At 39.9% G+C, this 14,320-nt stretch overlaps 1 protein-coding gene across 6 annotated transcripts; it reads left to right on the top strand.

The window, feature by feature from the left end:
• Positions 1-528: 528 nt before the first annotated feature.
• LOC124343544 (collagen alpha-1(I) chain-like) lies at positions 529-5,055 on the top strand. 6 transcript variants are annotated; one of them, XM_046796889.1, is made up of 9 exons: positions 530-1,395; positions 1,469-1,708; positions 2,508-2,600; positions 2,702-2,990; positions 3,070-3,390; positions 3,515-3,622; positions 3,705-3,811; positions 3,952-4,171; positions 4,246-5,055. In XM_046796889.1, exons 3-9 carry the CDS (start codon positions 2,568-2,570, stop codon positions 4,758-4,760), a joined length of 1,593 nt encoding a protein of 530 aa, XP_046652845.1. In that variant the 5' UTR covers positions 530-1,395; positions 1,469-1,708; positions 2,508-2,567; the 3' UTR covers positions 4,761-5,055. The 6 variants fall into 6 exon arrangements, with proteins under 6 accessions (XP_046652849.1, XP_046652845.1, XP_046652844.1 ...); XM_046796888.1 differs by having other exon boundaries at positions 1,474-1,708; XM_046796893.1 differs by having other exon boundaries at positions 529-1,708; positions 2,508-2,594.
• The last annotated feature ends 9,265 nt before the right edge of the window (positions 5,056-14,320 follow it).

Below are 14,320 nucleotides of genomic sequence, written 5' to 3' on the forward strand. Positions count from 1 at the left end.
TTCTTTGCACAGATTGTCACATTTATCTCGCTGACTCATTTCACCCAGATTTCTCTCTCAATTAGATTTCGAAAGAAATATATTGCATGAACGCTGTAAAAAAAAGATGTGTACATACCCTACGGACACTATACAGACGTAACCTATATTTACTGTGCCACTAGTATCATTTTGAAACCTTTTATGTTTCTGCCAGATTAAACTTAATCGGGGTCAACAGGTTTAATTTTTCAAATCCCTTTCGAGGTTTATCTTGAATAAATCTACTGAAATCAATTTACGTAAAACATATGATCCATCACCAGTCGATGCGGATTGATAACGTTCGTATCGCACATAATATTAATAATAGCCTAAATTTTATTTCTAATGATTGTAATGTATTTATTTATTAATATAAGAAATAAAGCGGATTTATAATAAAGTTTTATATTTAAATCTTTAAGTAGTGCGAAGGGTAACAGATAGCGCTCTTGTTCGTGGAGCAGAGTACAGTCGGAAAATCATCTTCGCATCAGCAGGTATAACGGTAAACGGGTTGCACGCCTGCTGGATACTGAATAGTTCAGAATACGTAATACAAGCAGTCCTGCTGTGCTGCTTTGCTCTGTTAAGAAGTGCGTCTCGAAAACTAAAGTCGTCCCATTTTTTACAATCCTGATAATTGAGCGACATACATGTAGCATGTACCTATGTGTAAATTTAGTCGATGTGTAACTTGCTGCTATACGTGTCGTCTTATGGTCTTTATCTATATTGGCAATCAATCTTTATCCTGAATAGGAATCTTGTCAGATTATTGCTCCGAGAATAAGATTATATAAAGGACACTGTTTTGCCGGGAGCCAACAGCAACATACCTTCAGTTCCACGTCTGATCACGTCGCGAGCGAGAGAACATGGCGCATCTCATTGCCAGCAGCATGCAGCGACCTGTTGCCGAAAATTTTGTTTCAGCATGCTGCTTATCAAATTCGCATCGATTTTCTTATTCGCCTGCATTTTGTTTTTTATCAAGCGCAGTAAGAAGTGCGTATCTAAGTGTATTTCTACTTGTTTGCGTTTTACCGTTCGATCCACAAAAAACAACTGTTGTAGCTTGTTTTTTTTTTACGTTGAAAAGGCGCTTAACTGAATTCTCGATGTATTACTGCAGTTATTATAGACGTCGTGTTTAGTACCTTAATTACAGTTATCCGTCCAAATCTTTTTGAATGAAAAAAAATAAAATCCAAAGAAAAACTAACAAAGAATAACAAAAAAGAAAGAAAGAAAGAAACTATTACTAACACGAAACACAATTTCATTTTTTTTTCAAGGTCTTCACTTTTAAAAAGATGTGCGGTTTCGCCATGTGAGAGCCTCAATGCTGATAGGTTACAAATAAAAGCCGCGGTGAGCATTGTTTACTTACTTCCTGATTCACGTCACCTGCTCTCTCTACATATTCTATTCCCTCCCTGTACAGCATAGGCCTTATGCTGGGGACTATATCGCTCCAGGTGGAATCCCCTCACCCATCCGCTGATCGCCTTGTTCTTCGGGACAATCAGCGTTTATTTCAAAGGTGTATACTAAGGCGTCGCGGGAATTTCATCTCCTCATCGTATGGCGTCACCTACTTAAACGACCGATGGTCTCTCAGCCCTAGTCAGTGCCCAACTGCAGGCAGTTCGTGGTGCAACATCGCATTCGTTTCCTGGTGGAGGTAGGTAATTCAGTTTGGCTACCAAACACCTCAAAGTGTGCAGGGAAGATTTTCGTGTCGTGCCCGTGCCGTATCGTATAGTGTCTCACTTGTAGGATTACATTTTCTGCGCATTGAATCAGTAAATAAGCTATAAGAGATATCATTTTATTTTCAAATGAATAGGTTTGTTAGATAGGATAGTTAGAATATTTGCATGTTTGTAAATATCCCTTAGATCTGTTAATCACAGCAAGTGGTTTTCATGACGTCTATCTTATCATATATATATCATAGAAAGTCATTGGACTGAAAGGTTTATTCGCGATATACTTGTCAAACAAGAACACCGCCGCCCTTGCTGGTCAACGCGGTAAGCCGCACACTATTCAAGTTGGGCAAATCGCCAAGAATTTGGTTTCGATTTTTCGAAATTCTCACGGTACCTTGAAATGATTTGTTAACCAGCACGAACCTACGTTATTGCGGCTTTTTATTCGGTAATATTTGATGCATTTTTCATTTCAGAACTATAAGTGCGCACAATAAGATGTTAAGTCAAGTGATGATATGGTATTTTGTCTCTCACCAGCATGGTCTATTTCACATCGAGGTTCTGCGATTCATGCATGAATAGAAAAGAGGTCGAAACGACGTTTGGATGCTATATTCGTGATTCCAACACGTCTTTTACTTATATATATAGCCTATATAGCTTACAGCGCACCGCAAGGCACTGAAAACGTTATGTGTCCCACTCAACGGCTGTTCCAATTTACCCTCTGGTAGTAAATAGGTTTTCCCTTTGTAACTTTTGCAGGCGAAACTTATTAACCTACTACCACTGGTTCAACACTTCCATTGACCACCAAACCTACTGATGTGTGTTAAAGTGTCTACCATGAAGGTGCTGGTACGTTTATTAAGGAATAATGCCAGTAGTTTGCCATCTGCCTTTTTTTATAATATTATATTGGAAAACACTTTGCTGGTACTAATCATTTCCAATATCAGATTATTGCGCCAATGTTGATGGCGGTCACAATTTTCTCCTTGGCTGAAGCGACTCCGCGTCGAGAAGTGCTTGACAGAATTATACCGATTTCCAGAGAAGATTGGGCCTTGTTGAACCCTTACGGCTCAGATCCCAGTGCCTATCCAGCCGAAGAGCGAGCCAACATTGAAAGAATTCAAGAACAATGGGAGCGCTTTTTCGATTTTTTACCGTGGCTTAAAGGTCCTCCAGGCCCTCCTGGCCCTCCTGGCCCCCCTGGACCGGCTATTGTAAGAGGAGTTGGAAGAGGTACGCATATACAATTACAATCGTAAAGAATAGTTCAAAAGAGATTTTCCTTGATTCACATCATGACTTTTTCTATTAGACGGTGAATATGCTGAAGAAGGCAGATATGGAGGTGGCGGAGGAGGTTACCGAGGAGGTGGTGGTGGTGGAGGAGGAGGAGGCTATGGTGGAGATCGCTATGAGAAGCCAAAATACATTCCCGGTCCTCCTGGCCCACCTGGCCAACCTGGTCCCGCTGGTTACAAGGGAGATACTGGAGCTCCGGGGTATCCTGGTGCCATTGGAGCTCCGGGGTATCCTGGTAAAAATGGAGGTCCCGGTCCGCAAGGCGAAAGAGGCCTTGCAGGAAAACCAGGCTATGATGGAATTCCTGGAAAACAGGGAGTTCCTGGAGAAAGAGGTACATACTTGAGTCGACAAGCGCATTTAATAAAATGACAAATGCGAATCAATATTTTGGTCGCAATCTATCCCGAATTATTCAATAGTCTTTAACATTCTTAATATCATTTTTTATTATCCAGGTTATCCGGGTAAAGCTGGACCTCCCGGTTTGGCTGGAGTACCAGGCTACAACGGAAAGGATGGCTTTCCTGGTCTACCTGGATCTAAAGGAGAACCTGGATACAATGGTGTTTTAATTGTTTTCTTACTTTGCTACTTCTACATCATTTCTATTTTGACAGTTGCTAATTTTTTAAATATTGTGCGTAGGACGACCTGGCAAAGACGGACTCCCCGGGCCTGTTGGTCCTCCCGGTTATGCTGGATCTCCGGGAAAAGATGGATATCCAGGAGCTAACGGCGTGCCAGGACCAAAGGTGAGATTCCTATTTTAAGTTTTGTTATTATAATTACTAGTCTTATTAAACTTTTAGGTTCTACAGTTAAATAGTAATGTACAATTTGAATATCACGCTGGAATTTGAAAAATATTGTAACTTGATTTTCTTTACAAAAGGGATCGATCGGACCTGTTGGGCCAGTGGGATATCCCGGCAAAGAGGGACCTCCAGGTTATCCTGGGAAACCGGGGCTCAAAGGGGATGCTGGCTACAATGGACTTCCGGGTAAAGATGGATATCCGGGAGCTCCCAGTAAAGTTCCCGGGCCAAGAGGTCCCCAAGGAAAAGATGGTTTACCAGGAATTGTCGGCCCTATTGGACCTCCTGGTTATACGGGTATACAAATTCTATCAATCAAATCATAATTGAATAAAAGTATTCTCAAATTTCAATCTCTATTTTACAATCAGGAGCACCTGGGTCACCCGGTAAACCAGGAAAAGATGGCTTAATAGGACCCCCTGGTACTCCTGGTTACCCCGGAGAACCTGGACAAATCGGACCTCAAGGAAAATCTGGGACACCCGGCCATCCCGGAAATCCAGGACGCCCTGGTCAAATAGGACCTATTGGGCCAGTTGGAGGAGTAGGTGCGCAAGGAAAGCCCGGCCCTCCAGGTTATCCTGGTGTGCCTGGTCCTGAAGGACAATCAGGACCTCGAGGGAAACCCGGTGCTGATGGCTATCCCGGGCCACCAGGATCACCAGGACCTTCATATTCTCCTCCCCCAAAATACGAGAAACCTTCCTATGAGCCACAGAGTTACAGTACTGGTGGAGGATCAGGATATTCGTCACAAAATTACAGATCACAGCAGAAAGAACCAAGAGTTACGAATCTCCACGAAGTCAAGTCAAACAAGGCCTCGTCTGCCGTCGATTTAAGCTTCTTATCTGCTCCCACGTTAACTAGCCTTTGGAATTAATTAACGGATTTTCGTTTGTGTTTTTAAGTCCCTGTTTAAGTCGGATGGCTCGTTGATCAAGTCCTTTGGCCTTTCTCATCTGTTATTAAGAGTTCGAAATTGTTCCCATCATTGAGTAATTTTTTAAAATTTGTTTGAACCACTCTTGATTGAAAAACCATTTAAGAGTAAGATAAAGTATTTATATATGTATTTATAGAATGCCCCAAAAAAACTCACTACTTTGTTATTTTAATGTTATTTATTGGTCGTTGCGAATACTAAATCTATTTATTTGATTCTGCCAAAATGAAAATGATATTTTTTTTTCAGCTATTCATGTTGCTGTTTTACGCAATAGATGAAGAAACATGCGGAAGAGAAGATTGGGGTAAATTCTAAAAGTTTCTTTTCTAATTCTTGTTTATAGCATTTTGCATTGATACCATCGACACAATCGCAAAGGTAAAGAAAGACAGCAACGATTCATTTTGAAGAAAACTTTCTGGAAAGTATATACATGCTAGCTTAAAGTGGCTTTTGAGTTGACCATTTACATACTTGGTAATCTGACATCCTGACCGATACCGTATTGGGCTTGGTATTGGGAATCCCGAAAACGAAAATGGCCAAACGCGTAAAACACACACGTACGCGTGAAAGCTGGCGATTTTTATTCGGGAAATACCCCTATTAAGTTATTAACCTTTATCTCGGAGAGGATGTTAACCTTACAAGGACAATTTGAACCGTGTCGAAACCACCCAGCAGACTTCTTCTTTTATGGAAAAGTTTGAAATTTTATGGCTGAGTTTCGTCTGGGTTGCGTTAGTTTTAAGGTTAGCCGAATAAATGTTTTGCCTTGAAATGTCCATTCTAATAAAAAGCATTTGGTGGCTTCTATAAGCTCATTTACATTCCGAAAATCTGATCACGATAGCAACGCAAATAAAAGAATTGATAAAAAATACCGAGTAAAATACTATTTATGCGTAGAAGCTATTAGCTGGCCATGTTTAGGTCGGGGAAAACCAAAAGAATAAAATTAAGCAGCATATTGTCTCCACATAGAATCAAATCGGAGAAGGTAGGCTATATCTTTTGATACCCAGGGGAATTATCTTTAAAAATGGCAAAACGCCTATATAACGTGTGAAAGCTAAAGAAATTCCCCGGGGAAATACCCTTTTTGTACGAGGTCGCCAGGAGAAATTGAAAAAAAAAAAAGTTAAAAATTTTCCTTTTCTTTTATATAGAGAATATTAATAATGTGGTATCTAATATATTCAACCAGTTGACAAAAACTTTCCCACATACCTAATAGGCCTATAACCTTGAAAAGAGCCTGAAGCCTGAATCAATTCAACGTTGAATATACCCAGCGTATCTAACATCCAGTTTCCTCACAAAATAGCAGGCTGTAATTAAACAATGGAGATGAATTAATTATTAGATTTTAATAATATGTTATTTTCGGTGAAGGTAACAGGGTCCGGGTCCTTGCTTGGGTTCACAAACTAGACAGCGCCTGAACTAACTTTTTTGTATTATTATTTTTACTTATTAAGAGGAGCCTTTGGTGAGTTTGTATATCCGCTAATCCTTCTCCATCATTGTGATTTATAGGCTATCCTCTTTTAATATTACAGGCCTATTATGTACTCGTTTCGTATCAATAGTAATGAAAGTAAAAATTGATGCAAACTAATTATTAAATTAATAAATTGAGCGCGGCTTATTTGAATTTGTTTGAATGAGGAAACTATGTATAACTTGTCCTGTAATTCAGCAACCTTACTTAATTTCCCCATATCCGTGTTTCCGGTTATCTGAAAGTTCTGCAGCAAAAATAAAGCCTTAGACTTTGTTAAGACGCTCATTTATTTGAATTATTTCATGTGTTGAAAGCCACAATCGAAAGCCACAATGGGATGACGGCGTTAAAAAGAGAATAAAAAATCGAAAGTTGATTCATGTGCCTCAAGGGAAGATGCGATCATGTGTGAAGAGACATTTATATGAGAAATGAGATTACGGCTTTACGCAATTAAAGTCCACTTAACCGAAAAGAAAAGAAAATCAGAGATCTAATTTCTCCTCGTGTCCTTCACTTCCTTTCGTTTAGCCTATTATATATTGCTGTATAGATGTTATAAGGTATAATGGTATTTTCCCCCCAAACAAATTGCCAGCTTTCCCCCACTCCCGCTACACATTGTGATGGTTTTCCAGACGACTAGGTTCTTGCAATTTTATATCTAAGAAAAGATGCTCATTTATTCGTGGCCCGCGGACGCAATATAGCCCACTTTTTTCCCCTTCGTTGTTCGCTTTCACATACACACGGCGATATTGTGGAAATTGTATTCTTATTTGGTGGTGTTTCACATTTGATTCCATTTAAAATAACCGAAAATATATAACCGCGTTTTTTTATTTCGAAAAAAAAACAACATTGTTGCGGGGTTCTGTCTTCCCATGATTTATTGAGCCAATCATTTTCTTCCATCTTAATTTGATTATTACAAAAACTTGATGTAGTTAGAAAGCGGCTCATCGGAAACAGACTGCAAGGTCAGCACCTCATAAATATATAAATAAATCTCCCCAAAACAATCTGTGAAGAAGATGATTTATGATGCGGAAACGCAAGCCTAAATATAGGATTTCCATCGAAAAAAACTGTAATTTGGTTCATTATTATTTACGGTGACGAAATTATGGATGCCCAAAAAAGTCAGCCATATAGACGCTTTTGAAATTTAGCCTCGTATGGCTCGCGCTGCTTTCTTTTGTGCCCTAAAATTGCCCAGCAAATCGGGTAGAACATCCTTATTATGTCGGTTGAATGAGATATTGCCGCACACATTACTGATAAATTCCTTCATACTTCGCCTCGATGATTATATATACTTGCAATCAAGGCTGATGCTGTTCATTCATAGCACATTTCACTTTCCATTAAAAAAATTAATGAACAGTGAACTCAGAGTGGTATAGTGACGATAATCGAAAATATACTTATTTGAGAAAATATACAGCTCTATTATTGCGTATTATTGCGGCATGACACATCAGTAATTACCAAGCGACACCCCGTTGTTGCCACCAGCCCACCACCGCATCCGCACGCTAAACCGATTTCAGATCTCAAGCTTGATCTCAAGTGTATCTATCTCGCCAGCATTATTTGGCAATTGCAGCAGCAACTTTTGTTTTCATCACTCTCACGCGTATGTGCGCAGACTTACAAGGGGAGGGAAAGTGGAGCAAGTCATCCGCGTCTCCATCCAGCAATCGCGCTATTCAACAGCAGCGGCACGCAAACCTTCTATACAGTACAGCCGGCAACTGGTTTTTCCCCCACACGCCACTTTTTCCTATTATATGTTTCGGGAGAGCAGCAGACATTTTGCTAAAAATATTACGCATGTCCGCATGGCCGAGAAAGGCGCACTTTCTCGCGCCCGTTCCTTTCTCATGTGTCTCCAGCGGTGCTGTTCCGCCCATCGATCTCTTTCGCTATTTTTTTTTTCTTTCTCCACTGCACGCCACGATATCCTGACCCGCTTCTACGAATCGATTTATTCACATGTCAGAGAGGTTGGTTTCCCATCAACGGTATTACAAGCAAAAAGCAAAAATCAAATTCTTCAGCCCTCCGCCAAGCGCCAAGCATACCCAATTCCTTATAGGTGTGGCTCTGGAATTCCTGACCTCCATTAGTGAAATTATATTCGTCATTTGCGCGAGTATTATATGAGTTGCGTTTCCCGTCACGCCTGCTGGCTATACCCGCGAGGAAGCAACTGAGAGTATACATCCAGCTAATGGATGTCAAATTGTAAAATATAAAGAGAATCGCAACATAAGGCACCATATGACGCGCGCTCAATTTAATAGCGAAAATGTACTTCAAGCGAAAAGAGACAGCAGACGGAGAGAGAGCGTTCCTAACACACAATGTAGATAGTAAAATAACTTATAGTACATAGACTTATAGTCACTACGCTGCTGTCTCTCCCGCAGACGCGGGAGAAAAAAAACTTTGATGGAGATCACGCTGCGTTTCGGAAAAGTCCCCAGCTCGACTTGAGCGAGCGAATAACAACTTTCGTGAATTAAAAATAATAAAAAAAAAAGCTTTGACGAAAGTGTCTAATATGCTTGGGGGGTTGCATGCGCTATATTCTCCTTCTATTTGTTTTGCTCACGTTTTTTTTGCTGTATCTGAAATTCCAACGCACGCAGACACTTTGAGCAAAAAAATTTTGAAAACGAAATCAAACCTGATTTATTTTCGGAGAAGTTATTATATCGCCATATATCAACAGCGGCGGCGAAACGCTACATACTCTATTGCCTTATGTGGCAAAAGGGGGGAAAGGCAAATCGTTATAGCACAGATTTTTACCAACTTTTCATTCAAGTCACCCCAATATCAGTCTTGTTTGGTTATCTAACTAACAAAGTCCTCACAATCAAGCCTTTGAAATTGTGTGCGCATTTGTATTTGTGCCCAGTTACCCACGACTAGAAAGCTGGCCATCATGCGAACAGGTTTGACCCATTCACCAGAAATGTTTCCTGTTTCTGTTCGGTTTCAAGGAATTTCAATATTCTGTCTTTTTCTCGGGAATTATTGTGGCTGCTGACTAGCGCAATAGAAATAATCGAGTCTAATGAGTCTAATATGGAGATTGGGTGTACATCCTGCGTTAGCCTGGGATGTAAATATTATTCATCGAACACCAAAGTGCGGGCAGACGATGGGTAACGTCCAGAAAATAGTTGCTGCGGTATAAAGAATGATGAATAAGAAATAATACACATATAGCATGTGATTAGACCGACATGACTGCTGTCGCATCCCATTGTGGTGTTTGCGGTGCTTGCGGTGCGCCATTAAAATTAAATTCTTGTTTTTTCCAAAGCCATTGCGTTTGATGCGCTCTGATTATTAAAAACTGGCTCGTCGGACTCGACTCATTGCCGAGTCTTTTGAAGCAGGACTGAATGTAGACACTCATGCGGTATTCCCAATTTTTTTCTTTCCCTTTCTCTGGAACTAAGTTTCGTGTAAAAGTGCGGTCGGGTAATGCCATCAAACGAAACAAGTTAACGCCTATATCTGCTTCATCTGCCGAAGGCTATGATATACAGATAGATAGGTCTACCGATGAGCACCTAGAGCTTCAAATGTAGCCTGGTGTGATTTATTCCCATGGCCCAATGAATTCATGAATATATTAGAAAGCGCTATAAAACCATCTGATGCAATCCTCACGCTTTAATAACACCCGATATCGTGTCGTTTCAGGAAGCGCGCTCGTTCAGGCGAAAGCCGACAAAAAAAAATCGGTTCTTTGTTTCTCTTACTATATAAGCTGTATCAGATGTTTCAACAAGAGAACCTGCTGGGAATAGTAATAAAAAAACGATAATAATCATTGTTGCTACATCAATTCGGAAGCTTATTGGGGACCTTTCTCGATATCAAAAGAAAAAACGAAAAAACGCGAAGAAATTCTTCGATGAGTCTGTGTGGTAAAACCCATAGTTACAACAAACGGTTGCCAACTGGAAAATGTTAGTTTATAAGTCTAAGTGAAAAGGGAATTTTCGCTTTGGAAACTGTACGAGTGGTTTACTAGCCTAGATGTTTTGAAAGATGTGACGAAGAGAAAAACAGGAAAGTGGACAACTTGAATGTCTTAAGCAAGGTCAGTTATATTTACAGTAAAGAGAGAAAGGTTATTGGATCCCGAGAGCCATAAGAAAAGACTATACATCCATCGCTATAAGCTTGTTGCAATGGAGGGACGAGCAAATAGGTCAAGGTTTAAAATAGGTCACAAAAAAGGCATACAACAGGGCAAAGAGTGGGGGGGATTTTTTGGGAAGATAAAAGAAACATACCTTTAGCCCTTCTGCAGGTAGGTTAAAGTAATAAAATTTTAAAAAAAAAGCAGGTTGAAGTGAAAGGGACAATTTTGGGTGTAGCACTAGATTCGACCTCATACTTCTGCTGGTTCGTCCATCCATCAATATAACGTGTAAAATAATCAATCTTGGTGACACAGCGTTTTATTTAACCGCCCTCCTGTGTAGCATTCTATAACATTTAAACGTATTACTATATACTTTTAACCAATAAAGGTGGGAATATTAATGGGATTGGGCCCTACAGATGATGGAAAAAGAATTGAATATTCTTATAAAATATAGGTCACCGAATAGTGTGCGAACGATTCCGTGCTGCAGGAGTCAAACTAAACACGGCAAATAGAAAATGTTTGTTGAAAAAAATGCGTTGGCTAATAATAAACAATCGCTTAGATAGAAATACGGTACCGAGGGAAAGTTCCGGAATTGGTTTTCCAGAATTTGTAGACCCTACTTGATTGGTGTGGTGTTAACTATTTGTTATTACCCACAGCAGCAGTAAGATTATCATACCCAGCCTCAAGTGAAAGTTAATCTAGCAAAACCGCGGTTCGATATGTATGGTGCTGTATTATAGTCTAGGGATTCTCAGCGTCCTTTGTCTGAAGTGAAATAAGGGGAAGGGCAACGAAAGATTCGTACACCTCAAACAACAACATCTGTCTCACTCTCACAGGTAAAAAGAAAAAAAAAAGAAAAAAAAAACGGCAAAACCAGACCACAAACGATACGGTACAAACTTTCTCCCCAAAACTGTAAAAACGACTTGCGATTTTCTATATATGGTTATTTTCAATATATAATGAAAGGGTTCATTTCTCTTTTCGAAATTTTTTTTGGGGAAAATCCAACTTGAAATTGAATATTTGATTTTGAAGTTTGGACAATGGGTGCATTGAAAAAAAAGAAGAATAAAAAAAACCTTCTCTCAGTGAAGCAGTATATACCCGTTTGCATTGTCCTTGATGGTCTGGTTATTTCCCCTTTTTTTCAGAATCTCTCTAGCTCGTTTCTTGATACGTTTCTTTTTGCTTCTTTCTTTCTTTCTTTCTAAAAAAAAAAAAAAAATTATTCCAGTTCCTATGATTGTTATTTTTAGAACCTCTGAAATTCATATTATATTAATTACAGTATGGATAGTTGAGTACTGATGCTTAACTCTCAATGAGTGGGCATGACTTTTGTAAATATTTCAAATTGCGCAGCCATTTCATACACGGCGGGGGACATTTAATATGGCTTGCGGACTTGGGGATTCGTCCTTTTTGAAATTCGTGTCATTTCAAAATTGAGCGCTGCACTAATTAAACACTCAAATTGTGAATCCTAATTTTTGTGTACCTGTCCATGCGGTTCCAATCTGGCCGATTCCGGTGGAATCCAGCAGAGGGTTCTCATTTGGAATGTCCCACGGAAAACGACCCAAAGAAAATAAATTACAGGAAAGGCTTGTATGTAAATTCATCTAGTTTTGAAGTTTGGAGAAAAAAAAACCTTGAAATGGAAATCATGTTTGACTTCGCTCCCCGCTTTTTCTTTTTTTTTTCTCCATCAAATAACCAGAAATATTCGGGTACATCGATGAAACGAGCCACCCCGTTGGCCAATCAAGATAAAAGAGTAGACCTGTTATTTATCTAGGCGTACGATATAAAGTCCCAGCAAGATAGAGCATAAATCCAGCAGGAGTCCAATGAGAACATATAATCTCTGGATTCATTTTTTGAAACGATCTTTTATCTCTTTAATGCTTCACTTTCCCTGTGTTTTATTAAGTTAACAGAAGCTAACACCCTGCTAACACCTGCAGTGCAACCTTCCATTTAAGTCTTTAAGCGATACAGCTGTTGAGTGCTGTTATGCGCACGCAGCACGGTCAGCACGGTCGTTGATCAGCAATTATTCAGCTTGTTTGTAAGGACATTTATTTAAAACACATAAAGTTTAAACGTATATATTATGGCTCGTTAGACATTCGAGTTTAAATATAGTTTTTTTAGTGTTGACGAATTTGGAGAAACATGTTGGCTGTTTTAAAAAAAGTTTTAAAAAAAGGCAAGAGTTTTACAGTTTCTTTTATTACTGTTTAGCCTAGTGGGTTGAACGCGCGGATTGTAAAAAGCGAAACGTCCAGCAGCAAGCTTCGAATTGCGTCATGTCTGATCCTCTGAATGCTTCGTCATGTGACTAATCTCCAAGTGTGACGATCGTGAGTGCTGCTGAGCGCGTTCCGTAATTGTAGTTCTAGGCCGGAGAAGTGAAAGTGTTGTGTGAAAAAGACTGGGTCTAGCTTGACGTCTCGGTCGGATATTCCACTTGGCTGACTTCTGAGGGGCTTAAAAGTTTCTTCATCATTCTCCTTCCCATCCGAGAATGTCGACCATCGAAAGTATACATACAGACGTCTCGTCTATAGTATCTTAGGTTTTGTTGCGGAAGTATGTTAGCATTTCATTAAATGCGCAACGGTTTCAGAGATCTGACACACATAGCCTACTATGTCGTAAAAAGTGACTTGGCTGAATGACTGAGCAATATAGTGCTATGGCGTGCGTCATCCTCACTGCTCTTGCAGTTGGTATAAGCCTGCTGGAAAGTTACCGTTCTACTCCGGTTCTATCTCACATCATATTTTTCAGCGGTCAACGCTTGTTCCATTATCTGATGTTGTATGTCCCGGCCCGGGTGAGATGGCTGTTAGTTTTAGCTGTTAGTTTTGGTCTGAAAATAACGCAACAACGTGCCGATCGTTTTCCGATGAGGTCTTTTGCGCCAGCATACCTATACAAGTCTGCCCTCCGTGTATACAAATGAGAACCACGCGCAATTTTGCTCAGACCGCACATCCATTCAAGGGGTACCGTCAACATGCTAAACTTATGAATGGTGAACGAATATTACACCGCCCGACACCGCCCGCAGTTGGCGAGCTGCTGCTGTAAATTTATTTCTTCACGTGTCTGTGTTACCTACGGAAACAATAGAAGATGGTCGTAAAACATATTTTTATTGATATATGAGAAAGGTCGGCTCATCTGTAGGGCTGCATAAAACCCGAATGTTAATTACATGCAGAGAAAGTCCGCACCTTTGCATTAAAACCTTTTAAGCCACCGTGCTGCGATGAACAACGAACTCGCCATTTGTATTGCTTTATGCAGTCTGGTACAATAAGACCTTAAGGTCATAGGGGGCGATGTTAAAATTTATAGGTGAAAGCTGGCGAGATTTCGCTAGACACCTTATGCAAACAACAAAAAATGGGCATCATCGAGACACACGGAAGAAAATAGAAACATTCTGTCAAGTAATAAAAAAAAAACTTCTAAAACCAGAAAGAGGTGTACGTCCTTCGACGGCGGTGGTATACCAGCATAGCTGAGCTTTCACTTTCCACGTGAAACGTAGAAGGCCACAACATACCTCAGATATCAATAACTGATGGAAATAATCTGTAAGATACTTTTTTGATTGTCTCTATTCTGTGGTTAGGAGAGAATAAGCAATGATCAATACTTTCGCTTCAACTGGACAGCTCGTTGAAAAATCTTCTGCTGCACTATCGCGTGCTCATCACTTAAGTTTCTTAATCCGTACATGGACAGCACGGGCATCATTGACAAGATTCACGAGCT

The sequence above is a fragment of the Daphnia pulicaria genome, chromosome 6 (assembly GCF_021234035.1).
Source record: "Daphnia pulicaria isolate SC F1-1A chromosome 6, SC_F0-13Bv2, whole genome shotgun sequence".
NCBI classification, from domain to species: domain Eukaryota; kingdom Metazoa; phylum Arthropoda; class Branchiopoda; order Diplostraca; family Daphniidae; genus Daphnia; species Daphnia pulicaria.

Bases quoted from the DNA above. Each gene is read 5' to 3' on its own strand.
- LOC124343544 (XM_046796891.1), top strand. From the start codon at position 2,568: ATGTGTGTTAAAGTGTCTACCATGAAGGTGCTG. The intron at 3,391-3,514 runs GTACATACTTGA...TTTATTATCCAG, and splicing joins GGGAGTTCCTGGAGAAAGAG to GTTATCCGGGTAAAGCTGGA. The intron at 3,623-3,704 runs GTGTTTTAATTG...TATTGTGCGTAG, and splicing joins AGGAGAACCTGGATACAATG to GACGACCTGGCAAAGACGGA.